The following is a 17212-nucleotide window of genomic DNA, read 5'->3' as shown; positions in this document are numbered from 1 at the left end:
AAAACCCTTCTCAGCCCGTATATCAAATCCCCCAGTACTCGACTTTGCTAATGTGCTGGGGACGGCTGAGTTGGGGTATGCAGCGTTGCCACAGGTGGAAGAGGCGCTTGCGGGCCACCTCTCACCCGGGGCCGCTGCATCATTGAAGGCTCCGTCGCTGCCCACTAAACCCTGCCGCGATACGTCTAAGTTAGTCAGCAGGGCTTTTAGTGCGGCAGGTCGTGCTGCTGGTTGTCTGCACACCATTGCGGTCCTGCAGGCATACCAAGCCGACCTCCTCAAAGAGCTGGATGAGGGCGAGGGACCATCTCCGGATGACGTCACTGAGCTCAGGAAGGCAACGGATTTGTCTCTCCGCATTACTAAGGAGACGGCCCGCGCTGTGGGCCGCTCTATGGCTGGTATGGTGTGCGTTGAGAGACATCTCTGGCTGACGCTGTCGGGAATCAAGGAGAGAGAGAAACATTTTCTCCTTGATGCCCCAATCTCGCCTTCTGGCCTCTTCGGCGGTGCAGTTGATACTGTCGTCGAGAGGTTTCAGGAGGCGAGGAAGCAGTCGGCCGCCTTCCAGAGGTTCATCCCTCGCCGCTCGGGCTCTGCAGTCAGAGCAGGCCCGGGTGGGCAGCCCGGACCTTCATCCAGCTCATCGCACCGCGATGTGCAAAGGCAGAGTGTCGCCTCCCACGCCCCTCCTGAGGGAGCTTGGCAAAGGAGACGGCGCTCTCGCAGGAAGCCTTCTCAGCCTAAGAGCGACCTGAGGGACGTCATCCAGGCCAAGAAGGCTCCCAAGCGGTCCTAGCTTCGGCAGGGCCGCTGAGAGTCGTCCCCCACAGGGTGGAACGATCGAGGTCGTTCCCACCCTGGGGCTCTCGGGGAATCGATGCTGCGTTCCCGCCGTCCAGTACGCTTCGGGCCGCATCGATTCCCTGCGCGCGCGCACTGAACCAGTCGCCTCTAATAGGACCTGCGATGGTTCAGCAGTCGCGTGCGCCCTCCGGACCCCTTCCCCAACTGCGCCCTGCCGGTCAGCCGCTTCAGGGGGTTGGGGAAGAGGCTCGATTAACACCCGAGGCTGGCCTCGAGAGGCTAGTTCCCTTAGTAGATTATCTCGGCGCATGGTCATGCCTTCCGGGCGTTTCTACGTGGGCCCTGTGTACTGTGGAACGGGGTTACAGACTGCAGTTCGGTTTTCCTCCCCCGAAATTCAACGGGGTGGTCCGGACTGTGGTCGGCCCCGAGCAGGTGCGGGTAATGGAGCAGGAAGTACGCTCCCTGCTGGTCAAGGAGGCTATAGAACGTATTCCTCCGCCAGACAGGGAGACCGGGTTCTACAGCCGGTACTTCATAGTTCCCAAGAAGGATGGGGGGTTGCGTCCAATACTAGATCTCAGGCATCTGAACCGGTCTCTGAGGAGATACAGGTTCAGAATGCTCACAATTCCAGCCATCGTGAGTCAGATCCAGTTCGAGGACTGGTTCGTCACGATAGATCTAAAGGACGCATACTTCCATATCTCCATCCTTCCAGCTCACAGGAGGTTCCTGCGGTTCGCTTTCGGGGGGGAAGCGTACCAGTATCGGGTTCTTCCATTCGGCCTAGCTCTCTCCCCTCGCACCTTCACGAAGTGTATGGATGCAGCACTGGCTCCGTTGAGACTCCAGGGCATCCGTATACTCAATTATATCGACGACTGGCTTATTTTGGCTCAGTCGCGCGATATGGCGGTTCGACATCGAGATGTCGTTCTAGCCCACATAGGGTGCTTGGGTCTGAGACTCAACACGAAGAAGAGCGTGTTGACGCCCTACGTTCCTGGGGGTTGTATGGGATTCAACACTGATGCGGGCACGGCTGTCCCCTGCACGCGTGGAGTCCATACTGGCGATGGTCTCGAGGGTGAAACTGGGCCGCAGCCTCACTGTGAAGCAGTTTCAGAGACTTCTGGGTCTCATGGCAGCAGCGTCCAACGTGATTCCGTTTGGCCTGCTTTACATGAGACCCCTCCAGTGGTGGCTGAGAACCAAGGGGTTTTCCCTCAGGGGAAATCCTTTCCGCATGATCAGGGTAACGCGCAGAGGCCTTCGTTCCCTCGTCATGTAGAAGAAACCTTGGTTCCTGTCCCAGGGGCCAGTGCTGGGAGCGTCTTGTTGCCGGAAGTCCATTTCAACAGTCGCTTCCCTCACTGGTTGGGGCGCGGTCATGGAAGGTCGCTTTTCCAGAGGTCTGTGGGGGACCCGGCATTCTTCCTGGCATATCAATTGCCTGGAGATACTGGCGGTCTACAAAGCTCTGAGGAGCTTTCTCCCGGACCTCCGCGGCCACCATGTCCTGATACGTTCCGACAGCATGTCGGCAGTATCGTATCTGAACCACCAGGGGGGCCTGAGATTGCGCCCTCTTTGCAGACTGGCGCATCAGGTCCTTCTGTGGTCCCAGGGGAAGTTATCTTCCCTCAGGGCAATGTACATCCCCAGGGACCAAAATCAGGGAGCAGACATCCTGTCGAGGCAGGGGCTGAGGCCCGGGGAATGGCGACTCCACCCCGAGGTGGTGGAGGCTATGTGCGAGCGGTTGGGCCCGGTGGAAGTGGATCTGTTTGCGTCTCAAGAGACGTCCCACTGCCCGCTGTGGTTCTCCCTCACTCATCCGGCCCCACTGGGGCTGGATGCCATGGCACAGACGTGGCCGCGGCTGCGTCTGTACGCTTTTCCCCCGATCGCTCTGCTCCCGGGAGTTCTGGAACGTGTCCGCCGGGAGGGTGTCAGCCTTCTCTTAGTAGCACCCCGGTGGCCCACTCGAGTATGGTTCTCCGACATCATCGACCTGCTGGACGGCCCCCCGTGGCAGGTCCCTCTGAGGAGGGACCTGCTGTCTCGGGCCAGGGGTTCGATTTTCTACCCTCGGCCAGAGGTGTGGGATCTCTGGGTCTGGCCCCTGAGGGGGCCCAGTACCTAGGAGAGGGCCTGTTGGCGGGTGTTGTGGAGACCCTACTCAGTTCCAGAGCTCCATCCACCAGGAAGTTGTACAGACTAAAGTGGAAGGTGAACCCAGTTAACTGCCCGGTGGCTTCAGTGCTGGAGTTCCTTCAAGACCGCTTCTCCGCCGGTCTTTCCCCGTCCACACTTAAGGTGTATGTGGCTGCCATTGGGGCTTTCCACGCACCTTTAGGTGATGGGACACTGGGAAGGCACCATCTGGTTGTACGATTCCTCCGCGGGGCTCGGAGGATGAGGCCTGCGGCTCATTCCAGGGTCCCAACCTGGGACCTGGCAGTGGTGCTCGAGGGGTTGGCTGAGGCCCCCTTTGAGACGCTGGAGTCGGCCGAGGCGAGAATACTGACCTTCAAGGTGGCTTTTCTCCTTGCCATCACTTCTCTGAGGAGAGTGGGGGACCTCCAGGCCTTGCCGATCACGCCGACCTGCCTGGAGTTTGCCCCTGGCATGGTAAAAGCCATCTTGCATCCCAGTCAGGGCTACGTTCCCAAGGTGCCATCCAACAGGGCACGGTCAGTGGTTCTCCAGGCATTCCATCCTCCACCTCACGTGACTGCGGAAGAGAGCCGACTTCACCTCCTCTGCCCCGTGCGGGCATTGAGGATTTATTTGGAGAAGTCGGCTCAGTGGAGAAAGTCAGACCAGCTGTTGGTGTGTTTTGGTTCACCCAAGAAGGGGCTGCCTGCGTCAAAGCAGACGATCAGTAACTGGATTGTCCAGGCTATAGCCATGGCTTATCGGGTGCGCAACCTGCCTTCACCCTTAAGCCTTGTTTATACTCGCCGCGGCCGCAAGAGCGCGAGGGTGCGCGCGGCAAAAATGACGTCAACACGGAGGGGGCGGTCTCGCGCGTTGGCTCCGCAAGACCCCATTTCGCCTGGCGGTGCGCAGCGCATTTTTTGTAACTCCGCGCGCACCTCCGCATCCGAAGATCTACGATTTTGAGGCGACTTTGTCCGAGCTGGTGCGTCAGTACCGGCACATTTATGACCATTCCATGAGGGATCATCGCGACAGCCAGATGGCACAGAATTCATGGAAAGTTTGCATTGATGGCCATCCATCCGTCCAACCATCCATTCCTTTTGTGAATAGGACTTTAGAATACATTTGCATTAAGCACCCAGTATATATATATATATATATATATATATATATATATATATATATATATATATATATATATATATATATATATAGTATAAAAATATCAATATAGTGTGTGCATGTTTTCACATCCATCTATTTTGTTCTAATGTCGACCAATGCCACGCTTTCAGTTTTATGGTTTTATTACAAACACTGTGATAACTTATACATGAAAGTGAAAAATATATTTTAAAGCACAAAGCAAACACACAAGATTTAACACTTTTTTTTTTTTTTTACTTTGATTGGCAACATTACTGTATACATCCCCTTCTGATGACAGTCCTGTACTTGTACTGCGATCAACGAAACTGTGGTCGAGCCCAACTTGTAACTGGAGGCAACACATTTTTGGTTACTGCCAGACGCAAGAACACGTAGTGTGACGGCCAGTCTCTCTTGTAAAGTTACGGGGCTCATGTGGGTTCGTTTATGTTCCACGAACGGCTTGCGGGACGCCATGTTCACCTGTTCCGGTAAACTTCTTCTTCGCTCCTGCTTTTGACGGATTTAAGAACAATTACTCCAAGTCGCCCCCTGTCGTTTCACAGAATACTACAACGGCGCGCGCGTCGACTATAAACGCCTCGTCCGTTTGGGGGAGGAGCGCGCGCAGTTTGCGGAGCTCGTGCTGCGGAGCCAGGCGCGAGTATAACAGGGCCTTTAGCCGTGAGGGCCCATTCTACCAGGAGCATGGCCTCCTCGGTAGCCCTCCTTTCTGGGGCCTCTATGCAAGACATCTGCGAGGCAGCTGGGTGGGCCACACCTCACACCTTCATTCGTTTTTACAGTCTGCATCTCCCTGAGACGCCTGGCGCGAGAGTGCTCGCCCCCTAGTTGTGCCTGGGTTCCAGCTTCACACTGGGATGGGTATGATTGGTGCGGGATAGTTGGTACTCGTTCCCCGAAGTGTCATCACGATGACGCAGTTCGAGTTCCCTCGAAGGGGAACGTCTCGGGTTATGACTATAACCCTTGTTCCCCGAGAAGGGAACGAGACACTGCGTCTCGTGTCCACCCAATCATCAGAGCGCTCGCTTCATCGCAAAGAACGCTATCTCTGTTGCGTTCAGACGTCTCTTTGTATCTTCCGGGTATGCCGTCACATACTACGTCATCACGCAACACCAATCGGATTGGGCTGATTCTACGGTTTCTTCAGACGCTTTACGCGAGGGGCGTTCCCCGAAGTGTCATCACGATGACGCAGTGTCTCGTTCCCTTCTCGGGGAACAAGGGTTATAGTCATAACCCGAGACGTTTTGTTAATATCTTGTGCCCCCAAAGTACAGCTAAGATGTACAGACATACACCTACTTTTTCACTATAATCATGCCAATATCCATTTGCTTCTCTCTTCTCTCAGGTTCGAATCTTCACCTTTTCTGTGGGCCAGCATAACTATGATAAGACACCAATTCAGTGGATGGCATGCCATAACAAAGGTAAAACTTACTGAAATTGAATTACATTCAATTTGAGAGACTTCTTTCCTAATATGTGTTTATATATATCATTTCCTGCAGGTTATTATTATGAGATTCCATCCATTGGAGCCATCAGGATCAACACACAGGTATATGACAGCATCACTCTTGTGCATAAACATGACTTCTGTCCAGCATCATATTTAAAAGTAACCAAACTACTTTACATACAGGAGTACCTGGATGTGTTGGGGAGACCAATGGTGAAAGGCACGAAAGCAAAAACTGTGCAGTGGACCAACGTTTACGTGGATGCACTGGTACGTCGACTCTTATATATCTGTATCAGTAGATTTGTTCAATTCGACTGATTCAAAAATACTAAATGGCTCTTGGTTGTGTTGCAGGAACTGGGCCTTGTGATTACAGGCACTCTGCCGGTGTTCAATATAACCAAGAACAATCAAGGCAAGACTAAGGTAATATTTTGTGGCACATTCGCGTTCTCAGTTAATTCATGTTTGTCTTATGAATCAGATGAACTGAAGTGGAACCAGATCTGTTATCAACTTTTATTTAAAGTCCTTGTTATCAATTGCAGGGCCAGAGCCAGTTGATTCTGGGGGTGATGGCCATAGACGTGTCTCTGGACGACATCAAGAGACTGACTCCACATTACACTGTAAGGCGTGAGAGCGTGTGGGCGCAATCTGCACTTCTTTATTTACGACTGTTGGTTTGCAACATCGAAGAACTTGCACAACCATTGCATTGAACTGTAGCAGCTGGGTCACGTTCAGTGCTGCTGCATTCCTTGTGTTTAGTAAATCTTTTTTTTTTATGCCAAATAAATTTAAATAGGTCAAACCATTCTCACAACTCTTTTGAAATAAAAGATAAACCTTAAATACAGACATACATACTCAATGAAAACAAGGAAATCAGACATTTTGTGCCTGATTTTGACCTCTTGTTTGAGTTAATGGTTGATGTCCTAAATATACTTATTTGATTAGTTTGTATGTAATAAAGTTTCATTGTTTTAACAATGAACTTAAACAATGACTTTAAGACTTTAAAACACAGTAATATATAGTAATTGATATTAATAAAAATATACAATAATAACAAATGTCATTTTGCAGTCTTAAAGGTACAAAAACAGCCTATCAAATGCTACATAATCTTCATCACTCTTGTCTTTTGTTCTATAAAGCTCGGGCCAAATGGATATTACTTCGCCATTGACCCCAACGGCTATGTGCTGCTTCATCCCAACCTTCAGCCAAAGGTACGGCTCTCACTCATATTTCTTTCTCTCTTCTTAGACACTAGCTGCCCATAAGCATGTGTATGATCAGTTGTGCATGGCTGAAGAACCTTCACTACAGGTTATAATGAAATAATCCAGGCCACCCACATCTGCAGAGGTCATCTGTCCTTTGTAATGAATATCATTTGTGCAATCCAAACACAATCGTTCTGTTTAGTTCACAGATGAAACGACATTTATTCAAAACACATGCATGACAATTAGTAAATGTTTAGTCAGTGATCCATGGGATTAGCGAACACTTTGTATGGAACAAAATAGGAATGATGAGAAACGGTTCCTTGTTAGGCGCTTCTTTGAGGAAAAAGTGACTCATTGGTAAATATTTTTACACACAAATATGGTGTGTTGACCAGTATTGATTTATGGTATTACTTTGAAAGTTGTTGTTGTTTGTCGGCAGGATCTCAAGTCTCAGGAACCCGTGACGTTGGACTTCCTCGATGCAGAACTAGAGGATGAAATGAAAGTAGAGGTGAAAGCAAACCTGTATGCGATCTTTTGTCTGCGGGACAGCAAAAACAATATTTTTTTGTCTGTACAATGGACCCAATTGACTTGGATTGTATGAACAAAACAACCAAAAAAAAATTTTTTTTTTAAAAATACACTATATTGCCAAAAGTTTTGGGATGTCTGCCTTTACATGCACATGAACTTTAATGACATCCCATTCTTAATCTGTATGGTTTAATATGGAGTTGGCCCACCTTTTGCAGCTCTAACAGCTTCAAATCTTCTGGGAAGGCTTTCCACAATGTTTAGGAGTGTGTTGTTTATGGGAATTTTCGACCATTCTTCTAGAAGCGCATTTGTGAGGTCAGGCACTGATGTTGGACGAGAAGGCCTGACTCGCAGTCTCCGCTCTAATTCATCCCAATGGTGTTCTATCGGGTTGAGGTCAGGACTCTGTGCAGACCAGTCAAGTTCCTCCACACCAAGCTCACTCATCCATGTCTTTATGGACCTTGCTTTGTGCACTGGCGAGCAGTCATGTTGGAACAGAAAGGGGCCATCCCCAAAATGTTCCCACAAAGTTGGCAGCATGAAATTGTCGAAAATGTCTTGGTATGCTGAAGCATTAAGAGTGCCTTTCACTGGAACTAAGGGGCCAAGCCCAACCCCTGAAAAACAACCCAACACCATAATTTCCCCTCCACCAAACTTTACACTTGGCACAATACAGTAGGGCATGTACCGTTCTCCTGGCAACTGCCAAAAGATTCGTCCATCGGATAGCCAGACAGAGAAGCGTGATTCGTCACTCCAGAGAACACGTCCCCACTGCTCTAGAGTCCAGTGACGGCGTGCTTTACACCACTGCATTTGTCGATTTGCATTGCACTTGATGTAAGGCCTGGATGCAGCTGCTCAGCCTTGGAAACCCATTCCATGAAGCTCTCTACTCACTGTTCTTGAGCTAATCTGAAGGCCACACGAAGTTTGGAGGTCTGTAGCTATTGACTCTGCAGAAAGTTGACGACGTCTGCACTCTGTGCGCCTCAGCATGAGCTGACTCCGCTCTGTGATTTTACGTGGCCTACCACTTCGTGGCTGAGTTGCTGTTGTTCCCAGTGGCTTCCACTTTATGATACCACTAACAGTGAGCTCCTGAGAGCGACTCATTCTTTCACAAATGTTTGTAGAAGCAGTCTGCATGCGTAGGTGCTTGATTTTATACACCTGTGACAATGGAAGTGATTGGAACACCTGAATTCAATGATTTGGATGGTGTCCCAATACTTTTGGCGATATAGTGTATCTTCTTTACATGAGTAAATAATAACAGAATTTGAATTTTTGGGTAAACTATCCCTTTAAGCTCAAAAATCTGATATTAGCATTCAGATTCAAAGCTTGTGGATGATTTTGTAGCATCCCTTGTGCTCTGTTGTACAGCTGTTGAAGTCATAACAAAACAATTATCGAAGCATCAACTAACAGAGAAGTTGATTCTCGGTCCTGTGTGATTTCAGAACAATATGTTGAATATAAAAATAAAATGTTCTCACTTCACAGCCAAAATGACTAGTTTTCTCACTTGAGAGTGACTAACAGGGCATTAGATTACAATTGTAAATGAAAACAATGACCCGTTTTAGTTGAATGTAATACTCTGTGTCAGCTTTTAAAAATCCAGTGACATATTTACAGCAATCAATGACACACCTGTCTGTCTGACTTTCTGTCTGTCTTTAGATCAGAAGAAGCATGATAGATGGTCGCAAAGATAAAAAGGGATTCCACACACTTATAAAGTCACAAGATGAGGTAATGTGCATACTGTAAACAAGCAGTGCTTCTCAGCTGGTTTTACATCAGAACCCAGATTTTACATCAGAGCTCAAATGGAAACAACATAAAACATTAAAGTGGTAACAATTGTACAAAAGCAAACAAAATGGCCTTAAAATCAAACATAAAAATGTAGTTGGTTTATAAATATCACAGGTAATAATTCACAGCACAGAACACATTGTTGTCAGTAAAAACCAAGTTTATCCTAGTCATATTAATGTTAAATAGATCATATTTTTCTTTAAAAAAATTACTGATGAAATTGCGCTTAATTGGTACAGAGTTTGATTGGCCACCATCCTTTGACATCAAGAACAAAAATATATGAAAAGCATTTTCACCTCCCTTCTAAATGTGTTTTGTTTTGGGGGGGGGGTTTGCAACCCACCAGTTGAGAACCACTGGGCTACAACGCTAGTTTTTTTAGAAGTAAAACAGAAATTAATGGTCCATTGAACCACTTAGTGTTGTTTTATTCTCATTGCAGCGTTACATAGACAGGGGCATCCGAACCTACACTTGGGCTCCAGTCAATGAGACAGACTACAGGTCTGAGAATCTCTTTTTTAAATGTTATGCTCTTTATTATATGGTTTTGTGTTGTGGAGGTGTGTTTGTTTCTGTGGGGTACAAGTAAGTGAACATATGAATGTTTCTTATTTGCCACTAGAGGGCACTGTTCAAAGTCACAATGGACGTATTTCGATAAGGACACAGATGAAAGAAAATAGAGTATTTTATGTATAGGATGAGGATGAAATCTCCTACATTTGAGTTTGAATCTATACATTTCAACCTACATGAACCAAAAGTTACAAAACAGCAATTTTGATTCCATTGGTTGTTAATTTTTTCAATTCAATTAATGTCAGGAAGACTGATTTTGATCGTCATTTATTTTTTGTGTCTTCTCTCTGTAGTCTTGCTTTAGTTCTACCTGATTACAGTGTGAGCTACATCAAGGCAACTATAGGAGATACCATCACTCAGGCAAAATGTAAGTACCCACCGCCACCGGCCCATCACTCACCTTTATCGAACTCAGTGCAATGGCAATCCCCCGGCCTCAGAGATGAGAAGCTGTAGCGTGAGCTCCTGGTTTTTATCCAGGGAGCTCAACCCTGCGCCCTCCGTTCATTTCACATCTCTGTTTTTGACACCATCACCTCCTCTGGAGATGTAACAGCGTGGTTCCTCAGTTGTGGTCTGTCTTCGAGAGCGTTCGCCAGACGGGACGACGACCCCCTTAACGGCAAATGCACCTCACCTTGAGCATATTACACCCTGTTTTTCTTCCAGATGCACCTCTGTGCGCGTGTTTACCCTCTCGTCCTCTCTCATGTGGCTTTTGGGAGAGGAAAGCAAATCTCAAATGCCCCTCCTTTCAGGAGAGCCCTCACAGTTCCTGTACAATATTCTTATTCAAAGCTTCTGGAGTTGAATAAAATATTGTGAAATCCCTCATGTTCTTTCCTTTATTTTGCCCCTACCACACCCTTTTCATTCTCTCTTTCTCTCTCTCTCTGTTTTTTCTCTCCATCTCACCTCCTTTCCTCTTTTCCCTGTCTGTCTATAGCTTGGAGACCCTCAGAAAATTCCGGCAAGTATTTTCCTTCTGTATTTCCTTCTCACAGTGTTCAGTGATACTCACTAGAGATCGGCCGATGTTTTTTGTGACGATATCCAGTCTTTCACATTTTCGGCACTGTTCACTGTCAATATTTTGATCCAATTTTAACCCATTTATTGATAGTGCGCGCTTGTCCATGACACTTGAGTTAATGTAACCCTTTTATATTTTAAAATTGGGGACAGAAACACACTACATGCACACTTTTTTTGGGGGGAGGGAGGGTATGGAGAACAAAACCTGCAAAATAAAATTACAAAAGTAAATAAATAAACATGCAAATAAATAAACAAACAAACAAATGCATCCACAAAAATCTACATAAATAAATGTGTTAATAATCAAATGTGCGAGGAGATAAATAATAAAATAAATGTTGGGGGAAATTTTAAAAAAAAGTTAAAGGAAATGCTAAACTTAAACTTTTTTCTTTTTAACCATTTATTCATTTTTGAAGGTAGCTCAACTTTCAGTTTAGCATTTCCTTTAACATTTTTCTTTATTTTCCCCCAATATTTGTTTTATTTACTCAATTATTTATCTCATCGCACATTTCATTATTTATACATTTATTTATGCAGGAATATGTGGATTTATGGATTTATTTATGCATTTATATGCTTATTTATTTATTTATTTAGAATTTTGTGGATTTGTTTATTTATTTATTTATTTACAACCCCAAATCAGAAAAAGTTGGGACAGTATGGAAAACGCAAATAAAAAAAAACGAAGTGATTTCTAAATTTACTTTGACTTGTATTTCATTGCAGACAATATGAACACAAAATATTTCATGTTTTGTCTGGTCAACTTCATGTCATTTGTAAATATGCATCCTTTCCTGTCATTCAGACCTGCAACACATTTAAAAAAAAATTGGGACAGGAGCAATTTAGGGCTAGTAATGAGGTAAAATGGTTAAATAATGATGTGATGTGAAACGGGTGATGTCAACAGGTGATTGTAATTATGATTTGGTACAAAAGCAGCATCCAAGAAAGGTCTAATCCTTTAGGAGCAAAGATGGGCAGAGGATCGTCAGTTTGCCAACAAATACGTGAGAAAATTATTGAAATGTTTAAAAACAATGTTCCTCAAAGAAAGATAGGAAGAGATTTGGATATTTCACATTCAACAGTGCATAACATAATTAAAAGGTTCAAGGAATCTGGAGGAATTTCAGTGCGTAAAGGACAAGGGCGCAAGCCTAAGCTGAACAACCGTGATCTCCGATCCCTCAGGCGGCACTGCATCAAGAATCGTCATTCATCTATAAGTGATATCACCACATGGGCTCAGGACTACTTTGGCAAACCTTTGTCAAGTACCACAATACGTAGTTACATCCACAAATGTCAGTTAAAACTGTACTGTGCCAAAAGGAAGCCCTATGTTAACAGTGTCCAGAAGCGCTGTCGACTTCTCTGGGCTCGGAGGCATCTGGGATGGACCATCACACAGTGGAAACGTGTACTGTGGTCTGATGAATCAGTATTTCAGGTATTTTTTGGGAGGAATGGATGCCGTGTGCTCCGGACCAAAAAAGAAAAGGATCATCCAGACTGTTACCAGCAACAAGTCCAAAAGCCAGGGTCTGTCATGGTATGGGGTTGTGTCAGTGCCCTTGGCAAAGGTAACTTGCACTTCTGTGAAGGCACCATTAATGCTGAAAAGTACATAGAGATTTTGGAGCATAATATGCTGCCTTCAAGAAGACATCTTTTCCAGGGACGTCCATCCATATTTCAACAAGACAATGCAAAACCACATTCTGCACACATTACAAAGTCCTGGCTGCGGAGGAAGAGGGTACGGGTACTTGACTGGCCTTCCTGCAGTCCCGACCTGTCTCCAATAGAGAATGTGTGGCGCATTCAAGAATGGGACAAGAATGGGACAAAATTACACTGAAACACTTCATCACTTGGTGTCTTCAGTCCCTAAACGTCTTTTAAGTGTTGTGAAAAGGAATGGCAACATTACAAAGTGGTAAATGCTTTACTGTCCCAACTTTTTTCGAAATGTGTTGCAGGTCTGAATGACAGGAAAGGATACATATTTACAAATGACATGAAGTTGACCAGACAAAACATGAAATATTTTGTGTTCATATTGTCTGCAATGAAATACAAGTCAAAGTAAATTTTGAAATCACTTTTTTTTTTTTTTTTTTGCGTTTTCCATACTGTCCCAACTTTTTCTGATTTGTGGTTGTATTTATTTGCGTATTCGTTTATTTACAAAATGCAGTACACAGTGACTACACATCTTTTACGATTTTACGATACTACATTAAAATTAATTTTTAAAGTAAAAATAAATAAATCAGGGTGTTACAACTGTCCTGATATTATAATGGGGAAAAAATACAGGATGACATTCTTTAAAAGAAAAAAATATTAAATGATTTGGCATAATTTGTACTGCTAATGTTAATATTTCTTTAAGAAAATGAGTGGTGCACTTTTGTTAATTATTTGAAATATTTGAAATTTTTTTATCTATAATCAAAGTCATGTGATGCGTCCAATATATGTGTATGCATACAAAGAGTACATTCCTAAGAATTTCGCACATGTGTTTTGAACTAAACTAGATTTTTCCTTATCGGTCTATCTCTAATACTAACACCTGCTCTACACTTACAGTACAGTATTACAGTCACCATCGAAAATAATGCACAAACACATACACGCTCACCGTGTCTGCTTTGCATGTGTAAATGTATCCCAGCTGAGTAAAGTAAAGTCCTTGCAACTTCACTGTGTATGTCAACGGTATGAGTGTCATAAAGTGCGACTATTACATTTCTTTACTGGGCCTGAGATTTTTGTGAATGTGTGTGTATGTGTGAGAGCATCGGGAGATGTTTAGTGGATGTTTTCCTGGAGGTTTGGAAGGTGAAACCGCAGAGGACATGAGTGTGACTCTTTGTGCTCTGAACCGGTACTTTTATCTCCGCCCCTTCGCTCTCTGAATCATCTGGATGCTTTCAAAGCCTCATAAAGGGGCGGTTTAACAAAATACAGGCCTCACTCTTTAGAAAGCACCTCCTCCGTATGTGTGTTGGGTCCACATGTTCATGTCCAGGTGCGGATGTGGTATGTGTGTGTCCCTTTTTAACTTTAACAGGACAGTGCAACTTCAAGGCTTCTAACTTTACTGTTCCCCAATAACAGTCTATACTAATCACTCATCTGCCCCCAGATCTCGGCTTTTCCTATGACAGCACATCCGCCAAGCTATATTTTACACCCCTCAATCCATATTTTACCATGATACATCCTTTCAAACCTGATACATCACAGCGATTGAATAAGAAGAGTTTTAATGTCAATCAATTGGAAATACAGTGGCCTCAAAAATTATTTGGACAGTTTAACCAGTTAAACCATGTCTGAATGTCATCGCATTAACAAAATATCGAATCAAATGACGTTTATTTGAAAGAATTTCACTTTTAAAGTGACGTATAATTATGTTCCGCATTAAATTTTGCCCTCCTCCATCTGTCATCTCTCTTGGCACATGTGAATGCATAATTCATTAACTTTTCTTGTCTTTCAATTTACAATGAGCAGAAAACCTTAGATCAGAATGCAATATTTTTATTCAAGGCTTGTTCTGTGAATAAAATATTGGTGACCTTTGGCCCCTGTGGTTTTACCCTGTTTCTCTGCCTCTCTTTCCCTCCTCTCCTTGGTAAATCGTTCCCTCCTTATCCTCTTTGCCGCATTTGACCCTTCAGAAGAAACGGGCAAGTACTGTTTTTCTCTCCCTTTTGTCTTTTCCTTCATGTTTGAACCCTCTGGATGTAACATCTGACCTCTCTCATGTTCGAGTCCATCATCTGGTTTCAGAAAAAACAAACAGCCACATGCATAACTATGAACAATACACTGCAATTTTATACATTAAAAAGCTATTTTTTTACCTGATTTATCCCATAAAGATTAGTTTTGATATATAATTCTAAATATAGATATAAATGTATGTTGATTGTTTCAGTGGTGCTACGTTATTGTAAAAAACATTTATTAGTGCTTAATCGTAAATCCTCAAACTTTCACCATTCCCGTTTTATTTTCTGCTTATTTCTATCAAATGCATTGGGCTGACTTTCTCTCTGGACCACCCCGTATGTGAGGTCGTGTGCCTGAACAGCAGGGTGTCACAGCAGATAACTGCATTACTAGACAGAAGCTCAGAGACATATTTTTACAAGCTGTTGTGCAGCGGCCTGCTGACTGTAGAGTTGTGTTTCACTATCAGGCAATTTGAATGTACCTGTAAGTTCTGGGGTCTGTTTTTATTCCGTATATATCTGTATTGTATTATTTTACCGCTCTGTAATGACGGAACTTATTGAAATGATCTTTGATCTTACGGATTCCGGATATATTTTCTTTCAGTTTCTGAAAGCCTGCAGGTGGACAAATTTGAAGAGTATGGATATACTTTAATAGCACCCAGGTCAGTTTCTTAAAGGGATAGTTCACCCTGTCGCTGTTTTCTTACCTTCATGTTGTTCTGAACTCCAACTGATTCTGAGAAATGTTCCTCTTCCATGTTTTAGAGATTACTGCACAGACCTGAAAGCTCAGAGTGACAACATCACACAATTTCTCATCGACTTCAATCAATACATTGACACAAAGACCCCCAACAACCCGCTGTGTGAGTATCTTCTGTAGTGTTCTGGGCTGCTGGTTCAAATCCAGAACTGTGCTGTGACAGGGAGTGTGGTGGTACCATAGCTTGAAGAGATTCATACCGCTAGTTCAAAGTTCTTGCCAGGGCTGCTCAGGAAGTAATTTATGAAGTCACAATCTTGATTAAAATATGTAGGTCTTTTAATCAACCAACTTTACTTTAAAGTAGTAGCTACTATTAGCTAATAAATGTATATGTTTCATAACTAATTTTGTTTCATTTCATAAGAATTCAGACTGGCTGCACTATAAAATAGCACCTATAAATTAACACATTATATTACTAATTATACCATTACACATTTAATACTGGTACTTTTATTGTAATTTGTAGATATAGATTTTAACATTATTACTTAATATTTCAATTATACATTTTAATGCATATTTTTATGTATTTTGTACTATATGTATTTTTTTTTTAGATGCACAGTATTATATTATTACTAGTGCTGTCAAATCGATTAATCACATCTGAAATATAATTATTATGTATATATAAATACACACACACACACACACACGCATGCATGCATGCATGTATACATTTAAGATTTTTTTAATATTATATATATATATATATTATAAATATATACAGTACATGCAAATATTTCTTAAATATATACATTAATGAGTGTGTATTTATATATAAATACATAATAATTATACACATATACAATTATACACAATATATAGTACACATATATTATGTAAACACAAACTTTTATTTTGGATGTGATTAATCGTGATTAATCGATTTGACAGCACTAAAATAATTACTACAATTATCTTTATATACATATATATTATCTCACTACATTGTTTAATACTTGTCCTTGTCCTAATACAGTACTAAAAGTATTACTACATCACAGTATTACTAAACATTGCACATTATACATTTTTTATATTTTAAAACTTTTCTTAACACAGTGCTATAAATACTACAACCTTGCATTGCTAATAATGCCATTAGACATTAATTTAATACACTGTAATAACTTTTAAACAGTTTTAACACAATATTATATTAAAATATTACTAAATAATGCCTAAATAGTGAACAAAATAACAAGTAATAGCCCTATTTTAATTCAGTAGCATTACAGAATTAAATAAACTTCAAAAAATCAATTGGAATCAATTTAAGTTCTTGCATAGATGAGAACTTTTATTTACAATCAACTATTTTGGCTGTGTTTAAAAACATGGCAGCACTTTCTACATCAAAAGCTGTTCTCGTACACCTTTTCTTGATTAAATTAGGGGGTTTGGTGTGTTTCAGTTTCAATGTAATTATATTTATTGTTCTCTTGTTGACCGTGTTAATGCTAAGTAAACCTCCTCCCTTTACCCCCACACACAGACACCTCCCTCCCCTCACCTTCCTCTCCACAGGCCGCTTTGATCTCATCGGGATCTGTCGGTGCTGCGGTAATCACTTGGTTTGGTGCACATGTGTTGAATGTGTAGGTTTGGCTGTAATAATTTATACCTACGAGCCCACCCCCAAATTCTGCACCAATTACCTTGTGTGAAAGAGGAAAAGCAGGACATGTCACGGAGAGAGAGAGAGAGAGAGAGAGAGAGAGAGAGAGAGAGAGAGAGAGAGAGAGAGAGAGAGAGAGAGAGAGAGAGAGAGAGAAGGGATGTGTACCGGCACATT

General features: G+C 43.2%; 1 protein-coding gene across 1 annotated transcript in view; it reads left to right on the top strand.

Moving 5' to 3' along the window:
* The window catches only part of cacna2d1a (calcium channel, voltage-dependent, alpha 2/delta subunit 1a), a 101713-nt gene that overhangs the window by 66296 nt on the left and 18205 nt on the right, over positions 1–17212 (top strand). The window contains exons 13-24 of the mRNA XM_079817221.1: positions 5510–5588; positions 5670–5719; positions 5804–5890; positions 5978–6049; positions 6172–6252; positions 6787–6861; positions 7307–7378; positions 9103–9174; positions 9689–9750; positions 10122–10198; positions 15247–15307; positions 15411–15511. Coding sequence (XP_079673347.1) covers positions 5510–5588; positions 5670–5719; positions 5804–5890; positions 5978–6049; positions 6172–6252; positions 6787–6861; positions 7307–7378; positions 9103–9174; positions 9689–9750; positions 10122–10198; positions 15247–15307; positions 15411–15511 — 889 coding nt within the window. The remainder of the gene's footprint in view (positions 1–5509; positions 5589–5669; positions 5720–5803; positions 5891–5977; positions 6050–6171; positions 6253–6786; positions 6862–7306; positions 7379–9102; positions 9175–9688; positions 9751–10121; positions 10199–15246; positions 15308–15410; positions 15512–17212) is intronic.

Source organism: Gobio gobio, assembly GCF_949357685.1.
Source record: "Gobio gobio genome assembly, chromosome: 5".
Classification (NCBI taxonomy): Eukaryota; Metazoa; Chordata; class Actinopteri; order Cypriniformes; family Gobionidae; genus Gobio; species Gobio gobio.
This window is presented reverse-complemented; position numbering and strand designations above follow the sequence as displayed.